The sequence below is a fragment of the Gasterosteus aculeatus genome, chromosome 20 (genome assembly GCF_964276395.1).
Source record: "Gasterosteus aculeatus chromosome 20, fGasAcu3.hap1.1, whole genome shotgun sequence".
In the NCBI taxonomy this organism is placed as follows: Eukaryota; Metazoa; Chordata; class Actinopteri; order Perciformes; family Gasterosteidae; genus Gasterosteus; species Gasterosteus aculeatus.
Window position 1 is genome coordinate 5,970,154 of NC_135707.1, and position 24,683 is coordinate 5,994,836.

At 43.2% G+C, this 24,683-nt stretch overlaps 2 protein-coding genes across 8 annotated transcripts; both read left to right on the forward strand.

Moving 5' to 3' along the window:
* Positions 1 to 442: 442 nt before the first annotated feature.
* Positions 443 to 11,603, forward strand: LOC144389517 (B-cell receptor CD22-like). Of its 4 annotated transcripts, XM_078094681.1 has the most exons (17): positions 443 to 584; positions 2,561 to 2,633; positions 2,744 to 3,142; positions 3,561 to 3,845; positions 4,263 to 4,517; positions 4,597 to 4,860; positions 5,007 to 5,303; positions 5,886 to 6,179; positions 6,551 to 6,820; positions 6,980 to 7,246; positions 7,357 to 7,435; positions 7,524 to 7,578; positions 7,663 to 7,787; positions 7,917 to 7,974; positions 8,275 to 8,363; positions 8,444 to 8,510; positions 9,728 to 11,603. In XM_078094681.1, exons 2-17 carry the CDS (start codon positions 2,585 to 2,587, stop codon positions 9,941 to 9,943), a joined length of 3,069 nt encoding a protein of 1,022 aa, XP_077950807.1. In that variant the 5' UTR covers positions 443 to 584; positions 2,561 to 2,584; the 3' UTR covers positions 9,944 to 11,603. The 4 variants fall into 4 exon arrangements, with proteins under 4 accessions (XP_077950807.1, XP_077950805.1, XP_077950804.1 ...); XM_078094679.1 differs by lacking the exon at positions 443 to 584 and having other exon boundaries at positions 2,383 to 2,633; positions 7,678 to 7,787; XM_078094678.1 differs by lacking the exon at positions 443 to 584 and having other exon boundaries at positions 2,384 to 2,633.
* Positions 11,604 to 12,654: 1,051 nt separating this feature from the next.
* LOC120810291 (B-cell receptor CD22) lies at positions 12,655 to 24,466 on the forward strand. Of its 4 annotated transcripts, XM_078094669.1 has the most exons (17): positions 12,655 to 12,804; positions 14,767 to 14,839; positions 14,950 to 15,348; positions 15,768 to 16,052; positions 16,506 to 16,760; positions 16,840 to 17,103; positions 17,225 to 17,521; positions 18,101 to 18,394; positions 18,766 to 19,035; positions 19,195 to 19,461; positions 19,572 to 19,650; positions 19,739 to 19,793; positions 19,878 to 20,002; positions 20,132 to 20,189; positions 20,562 to 20,650; positions 20,731 to 20,797; positions 22,019 to 24,466. In XM_078094669.1, exons 2-17 carry the CDS (start codon positions 14,791 to 14,793, stop codon positions 22,232 to 22,234), a joined length of 3,069 nt encoding a protein of 1,022 aa, XP_077950795.1. In that variant the 5' UTR covers positions 12,655 to 12,804; positions 14,767 to 14,790; the 3' UTR covers positions 22,235 to 24,466. The 4 variants fall into 4 exon arrangements, 3 of the variants coding, with proteins under 3 accessions (XP_077950795.1, XP_040020644.2, XP_040020647.2); XR_013453630.1 differs by lacking the exon at positions 12,655 to 12,804 and having other exon boundaries at positions 14,589 to 14,839; positions 19,878 to 19,980; XM_040164710.2 differs by lacking the exon at positions 12,655 to 12,804 and having other exon boundaries at positions 14,590 to 14,839.
* Positions 24,467 to 24,683: the final 217 nt, after the last annotated feature.

Here is a 24,683-nt window from a genome sequence, read left to right on the forward strand (position 1 = left end):
TACTTATACTGTGCCATACCATACTTTTTCATAGACCTTTTGATGACTTTTGTATAACTTTTATCGACAGACAATGACTGAGTTTTCATCAACACACTAGCGTTGCCACTGAGGAGCCACTGAGTAGTGAGTGAGGCCCCACAGTCCTGACGCCTGACTGATGATTTCTACTGACTACTGCTGGCACACTAAAAATGCTTTTAAATTATAATAAAATGGAAAATGTATTTTTGTTATTTATTATTTCATTATACCAGAAAAATCAAACTTAGATAAAATGAAGAAACAACAAAAAAAGTAGACTGTGGAGACAGATAGGGAAAAACATAGGTGAAGAGCTCTTTGGCCGGCAGGAGATATATTTAATTGCTATTACAGCTTGCCCGCCAATATATTGTATCTTATAAATAGCTGCTATCCCTCATCAGTCCACCGGGGTCGCACTGTGAGACTGTGCGCATGTCGCATGAAAATCCTCGCGCACCCGTCGACCGGACAATCAACTCGTTTTGGCGCCACGGAGTTAACGACGACCGGCAAAGTTTTGCCACAAGGAGGATCTCGGCCCTGCTGCATTGTTTTGAGTCAGATATGACCCCTTTTCTTCGTTATGTCTCTTAACCTTCTGCTCTTTTCCCTTCAAATAACTCTCCACCGCCTCCAGGGCTTTTGGCCTCAACGCTGCCCTCCTCTGGCCACCACCCTTACGGCCTCTTATGCCTCTTCGTCATGAATGAGACACCCGCTGCATTTCTCTGCGTCACTCTACTAGAACGCGGGAGGCATTGCGGCCACCCCCGTTATCCGACCTTGACCGTCCAGCTGTTTGCCCCCCCCCCCCCCCTTTCTTTAGTTTACCACCCGCTGCAGCCACGTCGAAAGTGTATCCCCAGTCTACCGCCCTCGGTTCTATGGATAGATCAGTGTTCACACGTGATACGCTCAGCGGAGCAGTTCCGCCAGCGGCGTTTTCGGTCTTGCCAGGACCCGGACCCCCCCCCCCCCCACGCAGCTTCAGCCGTACGCGTCCGCTCGGTTTTGGCCCCTTAAAAGCCGATCTGTGAATGAGGGAGCGGCGTCTCCGGCGACACCTTTCCGATCCCTCCGACGCGTCTTCCCAAAAAAGTGTGCGCGCGCGAGAAACGTCCTCAAGTTGGCCGGAATCCACAGGGTTCTTTAATAGTGTCTTTCACACCTCCCGTTTTTGGAGAACCGCAGCGTTTGACTTCGTATGACAAGACGACCGGTGGGAAAAACACCGCGAGCTTCAAATGTGTGATTTTCACTTCTCAACATGTCTCAATAATGCGTAAAAACCACGACAACGAGTCTCCGCTCCCACACACAGAAACCTGCCGCACCGCGCTCACCGATGTATGTTTGATTCTGTGCTTGGTTGTAATGTTCTATGGGACAACGGTTGCCCCCCTTTGTGGATTATTGATCACCTCCCTTAAACATCACCGAACCTTATCGTTTAGACAACAAAAAAGACAATCCGCAGCTTCAAGGTACCACTTTCTCTCTTTCACACCCCCCTCCCCCTATTTTATCACGCTGTGTTAGTCTAAATCAAATATATTCAAAAACGGTAAATACGGATTTTAATGAATTCCTTACGCCGTTTTTGAGTAACGCCGCGGCCTCGTGCGGGAAAAGGCCTCAATAAAACTACTTAGCCTTTATTCCACCTCCACCTACTTAATTTTCTACATCCCAAAATCGCAAATGACAAATTTGCCACACGCAACATCCCTCACATCTGCAGAGAAAAAAAACTCCCCCAAAGATGAAAAACCCTTCCAAAAAAAAGGGAAGAAAACCTTACGGGGGAGAAGGTCAGAGGAGGAATCCCACTCCCGGGATGGACTACAATGGATGTCATGTGTACAGAATGAACAATGTAAAAGATGTATAATACATTCAATTCATATAACAGAAATTATTCAAATAATTGCGAGTAGTAAGCCAGAAGCTCGGCAGGACCACTGTAGGGACCACCACCCTCAGATAGAACCACCATCAGATAGAACCACCATCAGATAGAAACCTGTGGGGAGGGAAAGCAAAGACTTTAGGACAGGGTGATGCTGGTTTATGACGAAGTAAAAGTGATGTGATTGTCCCACTATTCTCCCCCTTGTCCTTCACCAGCCCCCCTTATCCGGTATGTTGATGCTTGTTCCCTCGTTCAATACACGCAATGCGTCAATAATACACTGCGTAACTTACTATCCTGACGTTTTCCCACTATCTGGTATGTTGATGCTGACCTAACTGGCCCATTCTGATCAGTTCTTTCTCCCCGCTTCCTCTTCTATCGTCCACACACACACACACACACACACACACACACACACACACACACACACACACACACACACACACACACACACACACTCATGAGACCTTTGTCCCACGGCTAGTGTCTCTACCCTCTCTTGGCTTGTCTTGACAAATGACTAAAAGCATACTGGGCAGAAAGGCCAGATTAAAAATAGAGTCAGTTCTACGGTGTTATAATGTGCACAAATGCCTTTGTTTTGTTTTTGTGTTTCAGACGTCAAGCTTTAGTGCCGCAACAATGAAAGCTCACTCAGTTTGGTGGTTGGTGGTTCTGGCAATATTGCAAAGTAGGAATTTATTATTCCACCTTGATAACAATGTAAACTTTAACGAGATTGTTATTAAATATTGTAAATCACTTAAATTGACTTTACCACTTGTGTTTTAACCGTCACAGATGTTTCTTGTAGTGAAGCAACCGTCTTCGAACTGGTCACCACGTCCCTGACAGCTAAAGAGGGATCCTGCGTTGAAATCAGCTGCAGAGTCAATGGAAGAGTAAAAGCTGCTGGTGCTCACTGGTTTTGGATAAAGGACGTAGTGTGGAATAAAACAGTTTTGATTGGCACCGTCGTCTACAGCATAAATAAGTCACTCATTCCGGTCAGCACAGACTTTGCTGACAGAGTGAAAGAAATCAGTTCTCTTTTACCAGCTTCAGGAGGTTATCTTACAATCTCAAAAACGAGCAGTATTTTACTCTGCAAATTGAAAAAGTCCGACAATGGAAAATATTTCTTTAGATTTGATGGGGAAGGAAAGTGGTACACCGACCCAGTGATGCTACATGTTAAAGGTAATACTGAAATATACTTTAAGAAAATACATAGAAATTAATTAATCAGTAAGAGATGAGCTGGTCTGGAAGCAGAAATGTTTGAGTTGGTTGAAGTCAAGTTTACATTTTTGAATATTCTTAAACATAATTGGTCGTGGTGTTAAAAGTTAAGTGAAAATTTTACAACAATATAACAGCAAAGAATGAGAAAATATAATGTTTATGCAGCTTTTTTTAACTCGGAAGACTCAAAGTTTTAACTGAGCATTAAATGTATTTATCACTCTAAAGCTTTTAACTGAAGCGCTACTCACATGCTTTACTAACTGATCACCTCAGTAACGAATGGTAATTAATTCCTCTTTAGAACAGAAATAGTGAACAGAAGTAATTTGCCACGACATTTCTTCTGATATTGTCCTTCTTATTTTTCCAGACAATCCATGCCCGATCACTTTTCAGCAACCGCCCGTCTTCAAGGAAAACGACACAGCAACGCTCACTTGCTCCACTTTGAGTTCATGTGGTTTAAACCCAGTAATCAAAAGTTCGAGTCCACGGTCTCCGACTTCACACCTAACGCATCCACAGGAGAGCAGAAATCAGAAGAGCACCTCGCTCAGTTTTACTGTTAACTGGCAGCATGACGGAGAGGAGTTTTCCTGCCAGACAGATGACAGCGACAGATATTTGATTCGAAATATCAGCTTAACTGTGGAATGTAAGTTTATAAATGGAGTCTATCTATGTCTGCTTTACCAGTGATCGACAGCAACTTAGATGAGAGTGAAAATGATTTGTTGGTGCAATTAAGTAAGCCAAATAAATATATAGTAAAATAATCAGGCTTAATCAAATGAGTGATACATCATTAAAATTCCCATTCTGCATATTTGCTGCATTTTCTACTTTATTTACATTTTGATGTTAACACTTTTGTACTTTCACTTAATGGATTTTACTTGTAAATGCTCCTTCTTTAAGGATTCTATAAGGTCTTTATGTTTTCAGTACTTTATAGTAAATTACCTTTGATGCATCTTTTGTACTAAATAAACAGTTCCTCATATTTCATTTCTGTGAGTAAGCAACAAGTTGACGGATTTCTCTTTTGCTTGTATTGTATTGGTTGACACAGATGCTCCCAGAGACACACAGGCTGAAAAACACCCTGCAGATGTTGTGGAGGGAGGATCTGTGACTCTCAAATGCGTCGCCAACGGACGCCCAGATCCCAACTTCACATGGTTCGGAAATGAAAATAAAGAAATTGGAAGAGGGGCCGAACATAAGATCACATTGATTGTAGAGTCACAGAGTGGGGAATACCATTGTGAAGCTACAAACAAACTGGGGACAATGAAATCAAACCCTGTCAACATTAACGTTACATGTGAGTATATTATCATTATTATTTTACAGAATAATTGCTGCCAATTAGAATGAAGAAAGAATTCAATCTTGTGTTTCAGACCGGCCCGAGGTTGAGGTGTCCATGTCCCCTACTGCCACAGTTAGACAAGGAGATGCGATGACTTTGACATGTCGTGTGAGGAGAAGCAACCCGCTACCTCACACCTTCACCTGGTTTAAGGATGAGAAAGCCCTCAGCGAGGAGAGGACGGAGCGGTACGTCGTCCAGAGCATCCAGCCTGAGGACGCAGGCGACTACAAATGCTCGGCCATTAACGTCCGAGGCGAAGGAACATCGGTGCCCTTTAGGGTCAAAGTTCAATGTGAGTTTCACAGCTCTGAGAGCTCTACAAATGTTGTTGTTGAGTTGAAGTGGAGTGAGGAAGTGAATATACCGCCTCCATTGCCGTAGAAAGCAGGCTTTATTATTATTATTATTTCCTAATCATAATTTCATTCTTTCTTTCAGATGGCCCGAGGAGGACAACCATTTCCATCAGTGAAGGTGATGAACGTGTGGGAGTTGGTAAATCTCTGACATTTTATTGTCAGACTGAGGCCAATCCCTCCCCGCTTGGATACTCCTGGTACCGAGACAACAAAACCATGGAGATTGACTCCTCACGGTGGAAGTACGAGACAGCCAGAGATAACAAACGAACGCTGGTCACAGTAGAGAGAACAGATCAAGGTTGTTACACGTGCAAAGCAACCAACTTCATCAATACAGGGAAGCAAAGCGAGCCAGTGTGCATAGAAGTGCTCTGTAAGTAATTATGTCACTCTGATTAGTTTCTGTTATTATTATTTTTCATTTTTACGTCAAGTGTGATCATTAGAAAATCAGCGTTTACGTCCAAAGGACTCGATCAATCGCCCGAAAGTCATCACTTCAATTCATTGTCTATCTTTTAAATGTATATTTTAATGGTAAATTGTTATTTTTCTGAAGGAAATGAATACTTGTAGTAAACTCGCGTGCCTGTACAATGAATATTGAAATATAAAATGATTAAAAAACTTCAGCAGTTAGCTGAGCGTGGGAATGACAACGTGGCTAACGCACTGATTCCACCTCCCAGCACTTCTAAAGCTCAGACATTGCAACACTTTTATGATTTAACAACAAAAACACTTCTTATGGCGAGCAGTTGCCAGGCAACAAGGGAAGACCATAATCAGGCATTTACCCCTGTTAAAGTAGCAAAATGTCACGAATGAGTTTGTATGCTAAATACATTAAAAAATATCCCCCTCGTTGATTGGTGAACTTCAGAGATGCTAACGTACTATGATGTTAAACAATGAATGAAACCTTCTGAAGAACATAGATGTTTTCTCTCTGCAGATGCTCCCAGCAGTCCATCGCTATCCATGAAGACCGAGGTCAGGGAAGGTCAGCTGATCTCCATCAGCTGCAGTGTTGAAAGCTCCCCGCCCTCAAAGCTCACCTTGACACTGACCTCAGAGTCAAATCCTCCGTCTTCAAAGGTGCTTTTCACTCATCCTGGTAGTGACCGGCGGCCCAACAATCTCTACCACACGTTTCACGTCACTTACACCCACGCTGGCGTCTACACCTGCGACGCCACCAACACCGAAGGCTCAACGACCAGCGAATGGAAGAAGCTGGTGGTGAAATGTGAGCAAAAGAAACTTGTTCCAAAGGAAACTTGATTTAGAATGTAAAATGTAGATCTTTATTTTCTATTCCGTCCATTAAGTGCCAGCTCGTACGAAGCACTTTAGATATTTTGAGTACACAAGTTTTCATACAAAAAGGATTGAATGAGAAAACCGGCCGTTATAGATAAACTGCAACAGTATATGAAGTAGTTTAAAATACAATGAATTTAAATGTACATCAACTTGGTCTATGAGTCATTGCATTTGGGAATGAATCGTATTTTACAGCAGTGGAAGTATGTGTATTATGGAAGGATTACTGATAGCAGATAACCATATCATCTATCTACTACTTCTCTCCCTTCCTCTTAATTCTGGTGAATGCAGATAGTCCCAAAGACGTGAGCGTAATCGCTCGGCCTTCCCTCGTCGTGGAGGAGAAGGAGCCGTTGACTCTGGAGTGCAGCGCCCGGTCCGACCCACCGGTGACCTCCGTCACCTGGAGGAAGATGAGCGATGGCGCGACCGAGATCCTCGGGAAGACGCAGACCTTCTCCCTGAAGTCGGTCGGCCCTTCCGACAGCGGACAGTACAGCTGTGAAGCGAGCAACGACGTGGGAACCGGAAACTCACCGCAAACCGAGCTTAGAGTCAAGTGTGAGTGTGCTGCTGTCGTTGTGGCTAATGTCAAAGGGTGTGGGCCCTTCAAGTGTGTCTCTATGAAACTCCCACTGGAAGACGGCAAAGGGACATTTTCACATTCCACACACAGAAGCTTGTTATGTTCTATAAAAACAAGAACATATTGATCCTCAGATTCCCCGAAGCTGACAAAGATCACAGAGACGGAGCATTGGGGGGCCGACGGCACAAGTTCTGTGACGCTGAGCTGCAGCAGCCACAGCTACCCGCCGATCACGCAGTACTTCTGGTACAAGGAGAACCACAAGGCAGCGAATAAAAAGGTGTCCATCAGCGACCATCAGAACTACACGGTGTATTCAGACCAACCGGGATCCTACTACTGCGTCGCAACGAACGACATACATCAGAAAGCGTCCAGCCCCGTCCATCTGTTTGAGCGTGAGTGAATCTCAAGGAAGTGTGTTGTTTCCTCCAATGATTAAATCACGGCTGTTTGAAACTGTGCTTCTTTTCACACCTTTCTAATGTTCTGTCTCTTTTAACGACAGGAAACGTCTTGAAGACCGTGTTGATCATCCTGTTTATAGTCTTTCTACTCACCATTTTCTTGATTGTCGTTGTCTACAGGTGGAGTACGAACACAATTACATGCAGTGGATGATTTGTCATGTGTAATTTGGTGCAAACATTCACTCTTGTCCCTTTGTGTTTTCAGACAAAAGAGGAAGCGATCAAGTGAACAAGCAGCTACAAACACTTTCGGTTTTCTGGTGATGACTCATTTGTGTTTTTCCACTCTGTTATGTAACAGAACGTAGAAGAATAGAAGTGACATCCCTCTTTTTGTGTGTCAGTGGGAACCCATTCAGCGCTGGTGGAACAGCGGCGAGAGGAATCGGACGAACGGCCGCGGTGCAGAGGATGACCTCTGGCCGGACCGTCCAAAGGCCCCACGATGCAAGTCTCATCCAGACAGCACGTAAGCAGCCTCACACACACTGACAGAGCATCCATTTAAGAGCCTTCAGACACGACTGGCAGCATAACCGTCGTCCCTGTCATTTGTCACTGCACCTTTTCATTCATGTTGGCCTTTGTTGTTCTGCAGACCTGCAGCCAACATCCACAGCATTTACTGCACGGTGAACGAGCCCTCGGGACAACCCGTGAGTCAAGCTGTCAAAGCTTCACGACAGCAACACATTAAAGAACTGAAAATAGGAATCACAATTTCAAAAAGTTACAGGATATCGTACTTTATAAATAGGAAGTACGGACTTGTCATCACGTCCTTCTGTGTAACTTGTGGTTCCACACAAGTTACACACAAACAGCCTCAGAGTAGAACATGTTTTTTAAAGAGCCAGCAAAAGATTAAAGGCTGTGGATAAAAATTGCACCCACAAAACATACCAAGCAATTTTTCTAGGATACAATATATTCCACCTCTGTGTGTCTCTGCTCAGGGTCCTCCTGCACTAAACGGAATCACAGAGAAAGGTGTGAACACACCGGAGGATTCCCTCAACTACGCCTCTGTGCACTTTGGAAAAATGTGAGAATGACAAAGAAAGGATTTAATACATGGCAAATATATGTGGTACGTTATGCACATGATGGTATTTGTATTTCTAGAAACCAACGGGCAAAGGCGGGAGAAGATGTGTATGCTAAAGTGTCCAAGCAAAAGCCGCCTGAAAAGGTCAGAATCCAAGGAACCGGATGTTTTTGGTCCGTTATCACAAAAGAACTATGTGGTGTGCATTGCGTCTCTGTGTCCACAAAGTTTTAATTGAATAAATTCCTTCTTACTATCAAAATGACATTACATTACATGTCAACTGACACTTTTATTCAAAGCGACTTACAATAAGTGCATTTAACCAAGAATACACCACAAAAGAAAGTGCAATTTCCTCAAATAAGCCGATCTACAACTTACTATAGATAAGAGCCATTATAAGTACAATTTAAGTCCTACAATCTTTTTAGTCTTTTAGGCGAGGTAGAGTCTGAAGAGGTGTGTTTTTAGTTTGCGGCTGAAGATGTGAAGCCTCTCTGCGGTCCTGATATCATCAGAGAGCTGGTTCCACAATTTCGGAGCAAGGACAGCAAAGAGTTGTGATTTTGTCGAGTGTTTTGCTCTCATTGAAGGAGAAACGAGCAGTTTGGTAGATGCAGAGCGGAGAGTGCGGGTCGGTATGTAGAGTTTGACCATGTCCTGGATGTAATGTGCACCCGATCCATTCACAGCATGATATGTGAGCACCAATGTTTTGAACTGGATGCGGGCAGCCACCGGTAGCCAGTGAAGAGAGCGGAGGAGTGGAGTAGTGTGGGAGAACATAGGAGGGTTAAAGACCAGTCGAGCTGCTGCATTCTGGATGAGATGCAGAGGTCGAATAGCGGTAGCGGGGAGACCTGCCAGGAGGGAGTTACAATAGTCCAGGTGTGAGATGACAAGAGCCTGAATCAGTACCTTCGCCGCCTTCTGAGTGAGAAGGGGACGTAATCTCCTGATGTTGTAGAGCGCCTATCTACAGGATCGTGTTGTTGCAGTGATGTTGGGAGTCAGGGAGAGTCGGCTGTTGAGTGTGATGCCGAGGTTCCTCGGTAGGTCCGGCCATCAAAGTAGGATGAGAGAAGGGAGAGAGCAGAGCCTGAGACACCAAGTTCCTGAAGGGAGGAGATAAGGATCTTATGGTTTACTGTGTCAAATGCAGTGGAAAAGTCCAGAAGGATGAGGACAAAGGAGAGAGTTGCTTTGAGACCGCGAGGAGAGCAGTTACTTAAGGAATACATTTCCAAGTTCTCACAAGCATTAAATGTGTGTTGATTTGATTGTAATGTTTTCCTTCCATAAAGTCCAGATAAGCTATGACTGAAATAATCTGGCGACCATCTCTGTTGTTCCTCTAGAGCGAGGAAAGGCAGGAGGACTACGAGAACGCCAGCTCCGCCCACCTGGCCAGAGATCCAGATCCATGGAGCTACGACACGGACTCCAGCGAGGAGGAGGTGGAGGTCCACTACTCTCAGGTGACCTTCGCGGCGAAGCCCAGACGAGGGGGAGGCGGCTGGTACTCCAGCAGCTCCGAGGGAGACGAGACGCAGTACTCTGAGGTCAAAGTGTGAGATGGCTGAGATGCTGCGACGGTACTTTCCAGGTGCAGCCAGTTGTTGAATGATGGAACGAAACATGTGGCACCTACATTATAAATGTTTATTAGCAAATGAAAAAACATTTTTGTTCAAACTGCTTTGTAAAAGAAAGAAGATGTGGGCAAATTAACATACTTTTAATTGTTGACATGTTTATGACATTTGTGAACAGTACAGGATGACATGGCATTAATGGTGTGCAGCAGTTCCGTTATTAATGCTTGTTTTTGAAAATATATAAATCTGGGCCCTGTTTCTCGTACTTTCTTCAACTAAGTCAATCAAATGTCCGATTATCCAGCTCAAATTACCGAGATGATTGACAGATCAACATCTCGGTTCCTCGAAGGCGGGTCGACGGTCAAACCGTCTTGTTAGTTTGAACCAGATCAGGATTCATCAGGATAATCGCGCGTGCGCGTCCTAAGTTAGAAGGCGGAAGAGTCGAACACAAAAACCAGGATTTTTTAACAGTATAACGGCAAATAAACTTAAAGGAAGAGCGTTTTTTTTTCTCCTCTGACGGGCAGGAAATGATCATGAACACTTATAATGAGATAATATGTTCATTTGAATCATTTCTGTCGGATGAATTTAATGTATTACGTTGTTCGTTCTGTACGTCCTTTGCAGTCTGTCCATCCCAGGGAGGATCGACCTGTGTGTCTCTAAAGGTTTCTTCCCTTTATTCTCCCCATCAAATACCTTTTCAGTGTTTGGGGAGTTTTTCCTGTGTTGATGTTAGGGTTTCTGGACAGAGGATGTCACATGTGTACACACTGTAAAGACCTCTGAGGCAAATTTGCGATATTGTGCGATACAAAATAATATTTAATTAATCACATAATCATGGCAAAAACTGACACCGCCCCACTTTTTGCAGACAAGTTAACGTTATGTGCGTGTTGGTGAAATGCATAGGCTCAATTGAGTGCCTCGTCACTCTAATCAATCAGATTATATTTCTTTAAATGTGGCTGCTTGCAGGAGGCTTCATGGATCGAGCATCATCCAATGACAATAATGATCTCAACTCTTCCAGAGTATGTAGATGAAAACAAGCCCAAAGAATCTAATTAATACGAATGAATAGGATATATGTACTGTATCAGCTTATGTACCATATGTATGTGAAGATGACCATCTAGAACTAGGAGTTTTAATATATGTGTGTGAATGTGTAAGGGAGAGTCATTATATATCCATTGTTCATAATCAGACATTTGATCAATTGAAGCAGTGAAATGCGGAACATTCAGAAGTTTATTAAGCGACAAATAAACCAACAGAACTTTACCAAGAGCAAGACATACAGCGGCTTTCCAGATGTTCTCTGCATCGCAACACCGTAGAGACAGGACAGTATGAGAGACAGTGTATGAGACAACTTTCTTTTTTAAATATTTTGTAACTTTTTAAAAAATTTTAATTTTTAACTAACTTTATTCTCTTATTGTATACTAACCCATATCCTTATTCTACTAACCTATTGCATTAGCATTTCATTTCATTTTATTACTTGTGCACTGCTGTCTTGTCTATTGTTACACTGTCTACTGTCACGCACCAACCGCCAAGACAAATTCCTTGTATGTTTGACATATTTTGGCAATAAATGTTTCCTGATTCCTGATGAGAGAGAGTATGAAAGACAGTAGGGGACAGTCTGCGGGACAGTCGATGTTCGGCTGCAGCGTGTGGTGTTCATCACGTAACGTTTCGGCTCGGGGAAATCTAAACGGGTCTTTGTGATCTCGGAGAAGTCTCTCCCTATAAAAAGTTAATCTTACCTTTTAGACATCAGTTGAATGGTGTTTTGATCTATATTTTTAGTCTGTCTGCCGCGAAGCAGACTGTCTTCATCAATGAGGAAGTCGGCTGCCCATTTTTCCGGGGGAGTGATGAACTACTCCACTAGCTCAGATGAACCTGCGCCGAAACAGGTTAACGCCCTGGTAATGTGCATGATGTCCCATTTCATAACACGCTTTCAATTCTGCTCTTGTATAACCGCCAACGTATCAGAGAATGTCTTCTTTTTTATGAACAAACTCAGACATATCGATGTATACAGAAAACAAATGTATGAATAAAAAAAAGTTACAATCTGTTTGGTGATTTATTTCAACAAACAATTTCACAACTTTTTTATTCTTTATTTCCCTAATACTAGGATTTTGTTTTATTATTTTATACATACTATGGTATCACTTTTCCATGATTCTTTTTGCCATACTGTGCCATACCATACTTATACTGTGCCATACCATACTTTTTCATAGACCTTTTGATGACTTTTGTATAACTTTTATTGACAGACAATGACTTTGAGTTTTCATCAACACACTAGCGTTGCCACTGAGGAGCCACTGAGTAGTGAGTGAGGCCCCACAGTCCTGACGCCTGACTGATGATTTCTACTGACTACTGCTGGCACACAAGAAATGCTTTTAAATTATAATAAAATTGAAAATTTATTTTTGTTATTTATTATTTCATTATACCAGAAAAAACAAACTTAGATAAAATGAAGAAACAACAAAAAAAGTAGACTGTGGAGACAGATAGGGAAAAACATAGGTGAAGAGCTCTTTGGCCGGCAGGATATATATTTAATTGCTATTACAGCTTGCCCGCCAATATATTGTATCTTATAAATAGCTGCTATCCCTCATCAGTCCACCGGGGTCGCACTGTGAGACTGTGCGCATGTCGCATGAAAATCCTCGCGCACCCGTCGACCGGACAATCAACTCGTTTTGGCGCCACGGAGTTAACGACGACCGGCAAAGTTTTGCCACAAGGAGGATCTCGGCCCTGCTGCATTGTTTTGAGTCAGATATGACCCCTTTTCTTCGTTATGTCTCTTAACCTTCTGCTCTTTTCCCTTCAAATAACTCTCCACCGCCTCCAGGGCTTTTGGCCTCAACGCTGCCCTCCTCTGGCCACCACCCTTACGGCCTCTTATGCCTCTTCGTCATGAATGAGAGCAACACCCGCTGCATTTCTCTGCGTCACTCTACTAGAACGCGGGAGGCATTGCGGCCACCCCCGTTATCCGACCTTGACCGTCCAGCTGTTTGCCCCCCCCCCCCCTTTCTTTAGTTTACCACCCGCTGCAGCCACGTCGAAAGTGTATCCCCAGTCTACCGCCCTCGGTTCTATGGATAGATCAGTGTTCACACGTGATACGCTCAGCGGAGCAGTTCCGCCAGCGGCGTTTTCGGTCTTGCCAGGACCCGGACCCCCCCCCCCCCCCCCCCCCACGCAGCTTTAGCCGTACGCGTCCGACGCGTCCGCGATGGCCCGCTCGGTTTTGGCCCCTTAAAAGCCGATCTGTGAATGAGGGAGCGGCGTCTCCGGCGACACCTTTCCGATCCCTCCGACGCGCCTTTCCAAAAAAGTGTGCGCGCGCGAGAAACGTCCTCAAGTTGGCCGGAATCCACAGGGTTCTTTAATAGTGTCTTTCACACCTCCCGTTTTTGGAGAACCGCAGCGTTTGACTTCGTATGACAAGACGACCGGTGGGAAAAACACCGCGAGCTTCAAATGTGTGATTTTCACTTCTCAACATGTCTCAATAATGCGTAAAAACCACGACAACGAGTCTCCGCTCCCACACACAGAAACCTGCCGCACCGCGCTCACCGATGTATGTTTGATTCTGTGCTTGGTTGTAATGTTCTATGGGACAACGGTTGCCCCCCTTTGTGGATTATTGATCACCTCCCTTAAACATCACCGAACCTTATCGTTTAGACAACAAAAAAGACAATCCGCAGCTTCAAGGTACCACTTTCTCTTTTACACCCCCCTCCCCCTATTTTATCACGCTGTGTTAGTCTAAATCAAATATATTCAAAAACGGTAAATACAGATTTTAATGAATTCCTTATGCCGTTTTTGAGTAACGCCGCGGCCTCGTGCGGGAAAAGGCCTCAATAAAACTACTTAGCCTTTATTCCACCTCCACCTACTTAATTTTCTAAATCCCAAAATCGCAAATGACAAATTTGCCACACGCAACATCCCTCACATCTGCAGAGAAAAAAACCTCCCCCAAAGATGAAAAACCCTTCCAAAAAAAAGGGAAGAAAACCTTACGGGGGAGAAGGTCAGAGGAGGAATCCCACTCCCGGGATGGACTACAATGGATGTCATGTGTACAGAATGAACAATGTAAAAGATGTATAATACATTCAATTCATATAACAGAAATTATTCAAATAATTGCGAGTAGTAAGCCAGAAGCTCGGCAGGGCCACTGCAGGGACCACCACCCTCAGATAGAACCACCATCGGATAGAGAACCACCATCAGATAGAAACCTGTGGGGAGGGAAAGCAAAGACTTTAGGACAGGGTAATGCTGGTTTATGACGAAGTAAAAGTGATGTGATTGTCCCACTATTCTCCCCCTTGTCCTTCACCAGCCCCCCTTATCCGGTATGTTGATGCTTGTTCCCTCGTTCAATACACACAATGCGTCAATAATACACTGCGTAACTTACTATCCTGACGTTTTCCCACTATCTGGTATGTTGATGCTGACCTAACTGGCCCATTCTGATCAGTTCTTTCTCCCCGCTTCCTCTTCTATCGTCCACACACACACACACACACACACACACACACACTCATGAGACCTTTGTCCCACGGCTAGTGTCTCTACACTCTCTTGGCTTGTCTTGACAAATGACTAAAAGCATACTGGGCAGAAAGGCCAGATTAAAAATAGAGTCAGTTCTACGGTGTTATAATCTGCACAAATGCCTTTGTTTTGTTTTTGTGTTTCAGACGTCAAGCTTTAGTGCCGCAACAATGAAAGCTCACTCAGTTTGGTGGTTGGTGGTTCTGGCAATATTGAAAAGTAGGAATTTATTACTCCACTTTGATAACAATGTAAACTTTAACAAGATTGTTATTAACAATTGTAAATCACTTAAATTGACTTTACCACTTGTGTTTTAACCGTCACAGATGTTTCTTGTAGTGAAGCAACCGTCTTCGAACTGGTCACCACGTCCCTGACAGCTAAAGAGGGATCCTGCGTTGAAATCAGCTGCAGAGTCAATGGAAGAGTGAAAGCTGCTGGTGCTCACTGGTTTTGGATAAAGGACGTAGTGTGGAATAAAACAGTTTTGATTGGCACCGTCGTCTACAGCATGAATAAGTCACTCATTCCTGTCAGCACAGACTTTGCTGACAGAGTGAAAGAAATCAGTTCTCTTTTACCAGCTTCAGGAGGTTATCTTACAATCTCAAAAAAGAGCAGTATTTTACTCTGCAACTTGAGAAAGTCCGACATTGGAAAATATTTTTTTAGATTTGATGGGGAAGGAAACTGGTACACCGACCCAGTGAGGCTACATGTTGAAGGTAATACTGAAATATACTTTAAGAAAATACATAGAAATTAATTAATCAGTAAGAGATGAGCTGGCCTGGAAGCAGAAATGTTTGAGTTGGTTGAAGTCAAGTTTACATTTTTGAATATTCTTAAAAGATAATTGGTCGTGGTGTTAAAAGTTAAGTGAAAATTTTACAACAATATAACAGCAAAGAATGAGAAAATATAATGTTTATGCAGCTTTTTTTAACTCTGAAGACTCAAAGTTTTAACTGAGCATTAAATGTATTTATCACTCCAAAGCTTTTAACTGAAGCGCTACTCACATGCTTTACTAACTGATCACCTCAGTAACGAATGGTAATTAATTTCTCTTTAGAACAGAAATAGTGAACAGAAGTAATTCGCCACGACATTTCTTCTGATATTGTCCTTCTTATTTTTCCAGACAATCCATGCCTGATCACTTTTCAGCAACCGCCCGTCTTCAAGGAAAACGACACAGCAACGCTCACTTGCTCCACTTTGAGTTCATGTGGTTTAAACCCAGTAATCAAAAGTTCGAGTCCACGGTCTCCGACTTCACACCTAACGCATCCACAGGAGAGCAGAAATCAGAAGAGCACCTCGCTCAGTTTTACTGTTAACTGGCAGCATGACGGAGAGGAGTTTTCCTGCCAGACAGATGACAGCGACAGATATTTGATTCGAAATATCAGCTTGACTGTGGAATGTAAGTTTATAAATGGAGTCTATCTATGTCTGCTTTACCGGTGATCGACAGCAACTTAGATGAGAGTGAAAATGATTTGTTGGTGCAATTAAGTAAGCCAAATAAATATATAGTAAAATAATCAGGCTTAATCAAATGAGTGATACATCATTAAAATCACCCATTCTGCATATTTGCTGCATTTTCTACTTTATTTACCTTTTGTATATTTACATTTACACTTTTGTACTTTCACTTAATGGCTTTTACTTGTAAATGCTCCTTCTTTAAGGATTCTTTAAGGTCTTTATGTTTTCAGTACTTTATAGTAGCAAAAACGAATGAGAACATTTTGGAGCAGCTACCTTTGATGCATCTTTTGTACTAAATAAACAGTTTATCATATTTCATTTCTGTGAGTGAGCAACAAGTTGACGGATTTCTCTTTTGCTTGTATTGTATTGGTTGACACAGATGCTCCCAGAGACACACAGGCTGAAAAACACCCTGCAGATGTTGTGGAGGGAGGATCTGTGACTCTGAAATGCGTCGCCAACGGACGTCCAGATCCCAACTTCACATGGTTCGGAAATGAAAATAAACAAATTGGAAGAGGGGCCGAACATAAGATCACGTTGATTGTAGAGTCACAGAGTGGGGAATACCATTGTGAAGCTACAAACAAACTGGGGACAATGAAATCAGACCCTGTCAACATTAACGTTACATGTGAGTATATTATCATTATTATTTTGCAGAATAATTGCTGCCAATTAGAATGAAGAAAGAATTCAATCTTGTGTTTCAGACCGGCCCGAGGTTGAGGTGTCCATGTCCCCTACTGCCACAGTTAAACAAGGAGATGTGATGACTTTGACATGTCGTGTGAGGAGAAGCAACCCGCTACCTCACACTTTCACCTGGTTTAAGGATGAGAAAGCCCTCAGCGAGGAGAGGACGGAGCGGTACGTCGTCCAGAGCATCCAGCCTGAGGACGCAGGCGACTACAAATGCTCGGCCATTAACGTCCGAGGCGAAGGAACATCGGTGCCCTTTAGGGTCAAAGTTCAATGTGAGTTTCACAGCTCCTTTTGCTGCAGGGATGTCAAAGAGTTGATGATAGGAAAAAAGGAAGCAAATCCACAGCCTCCATCACCGTAGAAAGCATTATGATATTTCATTCTTTCTTTCAGATGGCCCAAGGAGGACAACCATTTCCATCAGTGAAGATGATAAACGTGTGGGAGTTGGTAAATCTCTGACATTTTATTGTCAGACTGAGGCCAATCCCGCCCCGCTTGGATACTCCTGGTACCGAGACAACAAAACCATGGAGATTGACTCCTCACGGTGGAAGTATGAGACAACCAGAGATAACAAACTAACGCTGGTCACAGTAGAGAGAACAGATGAAGGTTGTTACACGTGCAAAGCAACCAACTTCATCAATACAGGGAAGCAAAGCGAGCCAGTGTGCATAGAAGTGCTCTGTAAGTAATTATGTCATTCTGATTAGTTTCTGTTATTATTATTTTTCATTTTTACGTCAAGTGTGATCATTAGAAAATCAGCGTTTACGTCCAAAGGACTCGATCAATCGCCCGAAAGTTATCACCTCAATTCATTGTCTATCTTTTAAATGTATATTTTAACGGTAAATTGTTATTTTTCTGAAGGAAATGAAAACTTGTAGTAAACTCGCGTGCCTATTGAATATTGAAAATATAAAATGATTAAAAAACTTCAGCAGTTAGCTGAGCGTGGGAATGACAACGTGGCTAACGCACTGATTCCACCTCCCAGCACTTCTAAAGCTCAGACATTGCAACACTTTTATGATTTAACAACAAAAACACTTCTTATGGCGAGCAGTTGCCAGGCAACAAGGGAAGACCAAAATCAGGCATTTACCCCTGTTAAAGTAGCAAAATGTCACGAATGAGTTTGTATGCTAAATACATTAAAAAATATCCCCCTCGTTGATTGGTGAACTTCAGAGATGCTAACGTACTATGATGTTAAACAATGAATGAAATCTTCTGAAGAACATAGATGTTTTCTCTCTGCAGATGCTCCCAGCAGTCCATCGCTATCCATGAAGACCGAGGTCAGGGAAGGTCAGCTGGTCACCATCAGCTGCAGCGTTGAAAGCTCCCCGCCCTCAAAGCTCACCTTGACACTGACCTCAGAGTCAAATCCTCCGTCTTCAAAGGTGCTTCTCACTCATCCTGGTAGTGACCGACGGCCCAACAATCTCTACCACACGTTTCACGTCACTTCCACCCACGCTGGCTTCTACACCTGCGACGCCACCAACACCGAAGGCTCAATGACCAGCGAACGGAAGAAGCTGGAGGTGAAATGTGAGCAAAAGAAACTTGTTCCAAAGGAAACTTGATTTAGAATGTAAAATGTAGATCTTTATTTTCTATTCCGTCCATTAAGTGCCAGCTCGTACGAAGCACTTTAGATATTTTGAGTACACAAGTTTTCATACAAAAAGGATTGAATGAGAAAACCGGCCGTTATAGATAAACTGCAACAGTATATGAAGTAGTTTAAAATACAATGAATTTAAATGTACATCAACTTGGTCTATGAGTCATTGCATTTGGGAATGAATCGTATTTTACAGCAGTGGAAGTATGTGTATTATGGAAGGATTACTGATAGCAGATAACTATATCATCTATCTACTACTTCTCTCCCTTCCTCTTAATTCTGGTGAATGCAGATAGTCCCAAAGACGTGAGCGTAATCGCTCGGCCTTCCCTCGTCGTGGAGGAGAAGGAGCCGTTGACTCTGGAGTGCAGCGCCCGGTCCGACCCACCGGTGACCTCCGTCACCTGGAGGAAGATGAGCGATGGCGCGACCGAGATCCTCGGGAAGACGCAGACCTTCTCCCTGAAGTCGGTCGGCCCTTCCGACAGCGGACTGTACAGCTGTGAAGCGAGCAACGACGTGGGAACCGGAAACTCACCGCAAACCGAGCTTAGAATCAAGTGTGAGTGTGCTGCTGTCGTTGTGGCTAATGTCAAAGGGTGTGGGCCCTTCAAGTGTGTCTCTGTGAAACTCCCACTGGAAGACGGCAAAGGGACATTTTCACATTCCACACACAGAAGCTTGTTATGTTCTATAAAAACAAGAACATATTGATCCTCAGATGCCCCGAAGCTGACAAAGATCACAGAGACGGAGCATTGGGGGGCCGACGGCACAAGTTCTGTGACGCTGAGCTGCAGCAGCCACAGCTACCCGCCGATCACGCAGTACTTGTGGTACAAGGAGAACCACGAGGCAGCGAATAAAAAGGTGTCCATCAGCGACCATCAGAACTACACGGTGTATTCAGACCAACCGGGATCCTACTACTGCGTCGCAACGAACGACATACATCAGAGAGCGTCCAGCCCCGTCCATCTGTTTGAGCGTGAGTGAATCTCAAGGAAGTGTGTTGTTTCCTCCTCTGATTAAATCACGGCCGTTTGAAACTGTGCTTCTTTTCACACCTTTCTAATGTTCTGTCTCTTTTAACGACAGGAAACGTCTTGAAGACCGTGTTGATCATCCTGTTTATAGTCTTTCTACTCACCATTTTCTTGATTGTCGTTGTCTATAGGTGGAGTACGAACACAATTACATGCAGTGGATGATTTGTCATGTGTAATTTGGTGCAAACATTCACTCTTGTCCCTTTGTGTTTTCAGACAAAAGAGGAAGCGATCAAGTGAACAAGCAGCTACAAACACTTTCGGTTTTCTGGTGATGACTCATTTGTGTTTTTCCACTCTGTTATGTAACAGAACGTAGAAGAATAGAAGTGACATCCCTCTTTTTGTGTGTCAGTGGGAACCCATTCAGCGCTGGTGGAACAGCAGCGAGAGGAATCGGACGAACTGCCGCGGTGCAGAGGATGACCTCTGGCCGGACCGTCGAAAGGCCCCACGATGCAAGTCTCATCCAGACAGCACGTAAGCAGCCTCACACACACTGACAGAGCATCCATTTAAGAGCCTTCAGACACGACTGGCAGCATAACCGTCGTCCCTGTCATTTGTCACTGCACCTTTTTATTCATGTTGGCCTTTGTTGTTCTGCAGACCTGCAGCCAACATCCACAGCATTTACTGCACGGTGAACGAGCCCTCGGGACAACACGTGAGTCACGCTGTCAAAGCTTCACGACAGCAACACATTAAAGTACTGAAAATAGGAATCACAATTTCAAAAAGTTACAGGATATCGTACTTTATAAATAGGAAGTACGGACTTGTCATCACGTCCTTTGTCGTTCCTGGAGGAGCTTCTTTTAAGTCCGAGTACAAGATCTTTCTTCACGTTTTTTTAGATTGATAGATCTGTGTAACTTGTGGTTCCACACAAGTTACACACAAACAGCCTCAGAGTAGAACATGTTTTTTAAAGAGCCAGCAAAAGATTAAAGGCTGTGGATAAAAATTGCACCCACAAAACATACCAAGCAATTTTTCTAGGATACAATATATTCCACCTCTGTGTGTCTCTGCTCAGGGTCCTCCTGCACTAAACGGAATCACAGAGAAAGGTGTGAACACACCGGAGGATTCCCTCAACTACGCCTCTGTGCACTTTGGAAAAATGTGAGAATGACAAAGAAAGGATTTAATACATGGCAAATATATGTGGTACGTTATGCACATGATGGTATTTGTATTTCTAGAAACCAACGGGCAAAGGCGGGAGAAGATGTGTATGCTAAAGTGTCCAAGCAAAAGCCGCCTGAAAAGGTCAGAATCCAAGGAACCGGATGTTTTTGGTGTGTTATCACAAAAGAACTATGTGGTGTGCATTGCGTCTCTGTGTCCACAAAGTTTTAATTGAATAAATTCCTTCTTACTATCAAAATGACATTACATTACATGTCAACTGACACTTTTATTCAAAGCGACTTACAATAAGTGCATTTAACCAAGAATACACCACAAAAGAAAGTGCAATTTCCTCAAATAAGCCGATCTACAACTTACTATAGATAAGAGCCATTATAAGTACAATTTAAGTCCTACAATCTTTTTAGTCTTTTAGGCGAGGTAGAGTCTGAAGAGGTGTGTTTTTAGTTTGCGGCTGAAGATGTGAAGCCTCTCTGCGGTCCTGATATCATCAGAGAGCTGGTTCCACAATTTCGGAGCAAGGACAGCAAAGAGTTGTGATTTTGTCGAGTGTTTTGCTCTCATTGAAGGAGAAACGAGCAGTTTGGTAGATGCAGAGCGGAGAGTGCGGGTCGGTATGTAGAGTTTGACCATGTCCTGGATGTAATATGCACCCGATCCATTCACAGCATGATATGTGAGCACCAATGTTTTGAACTGGATGCGGGCAGCCACCGGTAGCCAGTGAAGAGAGCGGAGGAGTGGAGTAGTGTGGGAGAACATAGGAGGGTTAAAGACCAGTCGAGCTGCTGCATTCTGGATGAGATGCAGAGGTCGAATAGCGGTAGCGGGGAGACCTGCCAGGAGGGAGTTACAATAGTCCAGGCGTGAGATGACAAGAGCCTGAATCAGTACCTTCGCTGCCTTCTGAGTGAGAAGGGGACGTAATCTCCTGATGTTGTAGAGCGCGTATCTACAGGATCGTGTTGTTGCAGTGATGTTGGGAGTCAGGGAGAGTCGGCTGTTGAGTGTGATGCCGAGGTTCCTCGGTAGGTCCGGCCATCAAAGTAGGATAAGAGAAGGGAGAGAGCAGAGCCTGAGACACCAAGTTCCTGAAGGGAGGAGATAAGGATCTTATGGTTTACTGTGTCAAATGCAGTGGAAAAGTCCAGAAGGATGAGGACAAAGGAGAGAGTTGCTTTGAGACCGCGAGGAGAGCAGTTACTAAAGGAATACATTTCCTCACAAGTTCTCACAAGCATTAAATGTGTGTTGATTTGATTGTAATGTTTTTCTTGCATAAAGTCCAGATAAGCTATGACTGAAATAATCTGGCGACCATCTCTGTTGTTCCTCTAGAGCGAGGAAAGGCAGGAGGACTACGAGAACGCCAGCTCCGCTCACCTGGCCAGAGATCCAGATCCATGGAGCTACGACACGGACTCCAGCGAGGAGGAGGTGGAGGTCCACTACTCTCAGGTGACCTTCGCGGCGAAGCCCGGACGAGGGGGAGGCGGCTGGTACTCCAGCAGCTCCGAGGGAGACGAAACGCAGTACTCTGAGGTCAAAGTGTGAGATGGCTGAGATGCTGCGACAGTACTTTCCAGGTGCAGCCAGTTGTTGAATGATGGAACGAAACATGTGGCACCTACATTATAAATGTTTATTAGCAAATGAAAAAACATTTTTGTTCAAACTGCTTTGTAAAAGAAAGAAGATGTGGGCAAATTAACATACTTTTAATTGTTGACATGTTTATGACATTTGTGAACAGTACAGGATGACATGGCATTAATGGTGTGCAGCAGTTCCGTTATTAATGCTTGTTTTTGAAAATATATAAATCTGGGCCCTGTTTCTCGTACTTTCTTCAACTAAGTCAATCAAATGTCCGATTATCCAGCTCAAATTACCGAGATGATTGACAGATCAACATCTCGGTTCCTCGAAGGCGGGTCGACGGTCAAACCGTCTTGTTAGTTTGAACCAGATCGTGCGCGTCCTAAGTTAGAAGGCGGAAGAGTCGAACACAAAAACCAGGATTTTTTAACAGTATAACGGCAAATAAACTTAAAGGAAGAGCGTTTTTTTTTCTCCTCTGACGGGCAGGAAATGATCATGAACACTTATAATGAGATAATATGTTCATTTGAATCATTTCTGTCGGATGAATTTAATGTATTACGTTGTTCGTTCTGTACGTCCTTTGCAGTCTGTCCGTCCCAGGGAGGATCGACCTGTGTGTCTCTAAAGGTTTCTTCCCTTTATTCTCCCCATCAAATACCTTTTCATTGTTTGGGGAGTTTTTCCTGTGTTGATGTTAGGGTTTCTGGACAGAGGATGTCACATGTGTACACACTGTAAAGACCTCTGAGGCAAATTTGCGATATTGTGCGATACAAAATAATATTTAATTAATCACATAATCATGGCAAAAACTGACACCGCCCCACTTTTTGCAGACAAGTTAACGTTATGTGCGTGTTGGTGAAATGCATAGGCTCAATTGAGTGCCTCGTCACTCTAATCAATCAGATTATATTTCTTTAAATGTGGCTGCTTGCAGGAGGCTTCGTGGATCGAGCATCATCCAATGACAATAATGATCTCAACTCTTTCAGAGTATGTAGATGAAAACAAGCCCAAAGAATCTAATTAATACGAATGAATAGGATATATGTACTGTATCAGCTTATGTACCATATGTATGTGAAGATGACCATCTAGAACTAGGAGTTTTAATATATGTGTGTGAATGTGTAAGGGAGAGTCATTATATATCCATTGTTCATAATCAGACATTTGATCAATTGAAGCAGTGAAATGCGGAACATTCAGAAGTTTATTAAGCGACAAATAAACCAACAGAACTTTACCAAGAGCAAGACATACAGCGGCTTTCCAGATGTTCTCTGCATCGCAACACCGTAGAGACAGGACAGTATGAGAGACAGTGTATGAGACAACTTTCTTTTTTAAATATTTTGTAACTTTTTAAAATTTTTTAATTTTTAACTAACTTTATTCTCTTATTGTATACTAACCCATAGCCTTATTCAACTAACCTATTGCATTAGCATTTCATTTCATTTTATTACTTGTGCACTGCTGTCTTGTCTATTGTTACACTGTCTACTGTCACGCACCAACCGCCAAGACAAATTCCTTGTATGTTTGACATATTTTGGCAATAAATGTTTCCTGATTCCTGATGAGAGAGAGTATGAAAGACAGTGGGAGACAGTCTGCGGGACAGTCGATGTTCGGCTGCAGCGTGTGGTGTTCATCACGTAACGTTTCGGCTCGGGGAAATCTAAACGGGTCTTTGTGATCTCGGAGAAGTCTCTCCCTATAAAAAGTTAATCTTACCTTTTAGACATCAGTTGAATGGTGTTTTGATCTATATTTTTAGTCTGTCTGCCCCGAAGCAGACTGTCTTCATCAATGAGGAAGTCGGCTGCCCATTTTTCCGGGGGAGTGATGAACTAATCCACTAGCTCAGATGAACCTGCGCTGAAACAGGTTAAAGTTTTTCGATGTGTTGCTATGGTGATTTCGACAAACCTGCTTCGGGGAACCGAAAAGCCTGATCTACGTCATCTCATCCTCAAAACTATCCGGCTAACTCAGTTAGCCCCGTACGAGGAACAGGGCCCTGGTAATGTGCATGATGTCCCATTTCATAACACGCTTTCAATTCTGTTCTTAACCGCCAACGTATCAGGGAATGTCTTCTTTTTTATGAACAAACTCAGACATATCGATGTATACAGAAAACAAATATATGAATAAAAAAAAGTTACAATCTGTTTGGTGATTTATTTCAACAAACAATTTCACAACTTTTTTATTCTTTATTTCCCTAATACTAGGATTTTGTTTTATTATTTTATACTTACTATGGTATCACTTTTCCATGATTCTTTTTGCCATACTGTGCCATACCATACTTATACTGTGCCATACCATACTTTTTCATAGACCTTTTGATGACTTTTGTATAACTTTTATTGACAGACAATGA

Bases quoted from the DNA above. Each gene is read 5' to 3' on its own strand.
- LOC120810291 (XM_040164710.2), top strand. From the start codon at position 14,665: ATGACTAAAAGCATACTGGGCAGAAAGGCCAGATTAAAAATAGAGTCA. The intron at 15,349-15,767 runs GTAATACTGAAA...TTATTTTTCCAG, and splicing joins AGTGAGGCTACATGTTGAAG to ACAATCCATGCCTGATCACT. The intron at 17,104-17,224 runs GTGAGTTTCACA...TCTTTCTTTCAG, and splicing joins CTTTAGGGTCAAAGTTCAAT to ATGGCCCAAGGAGGACAACC.
- LOC144389517 (XM_078094678.1), top strand. From the start codon at position 2,459: ATGACTAAAAGCATACTGGGCAGAAAGGCCAGATTAAAAATAGAGTCA. The intron at 4,518-4,596 runs GTGAGTATATTA...CTTGTGTTTCAG, and splicing joins TGTCAACATTAACGTTACAT to ACCGGCCCGAGGTTGAGGTG. The intron at 7,579-7,662 runs GTGATGACTCAT...TTTGTGTGTCAG, and splicing joins CAAACACTTTCGGTTTTCTG to TGGGAACCCATTCAGCGCTG.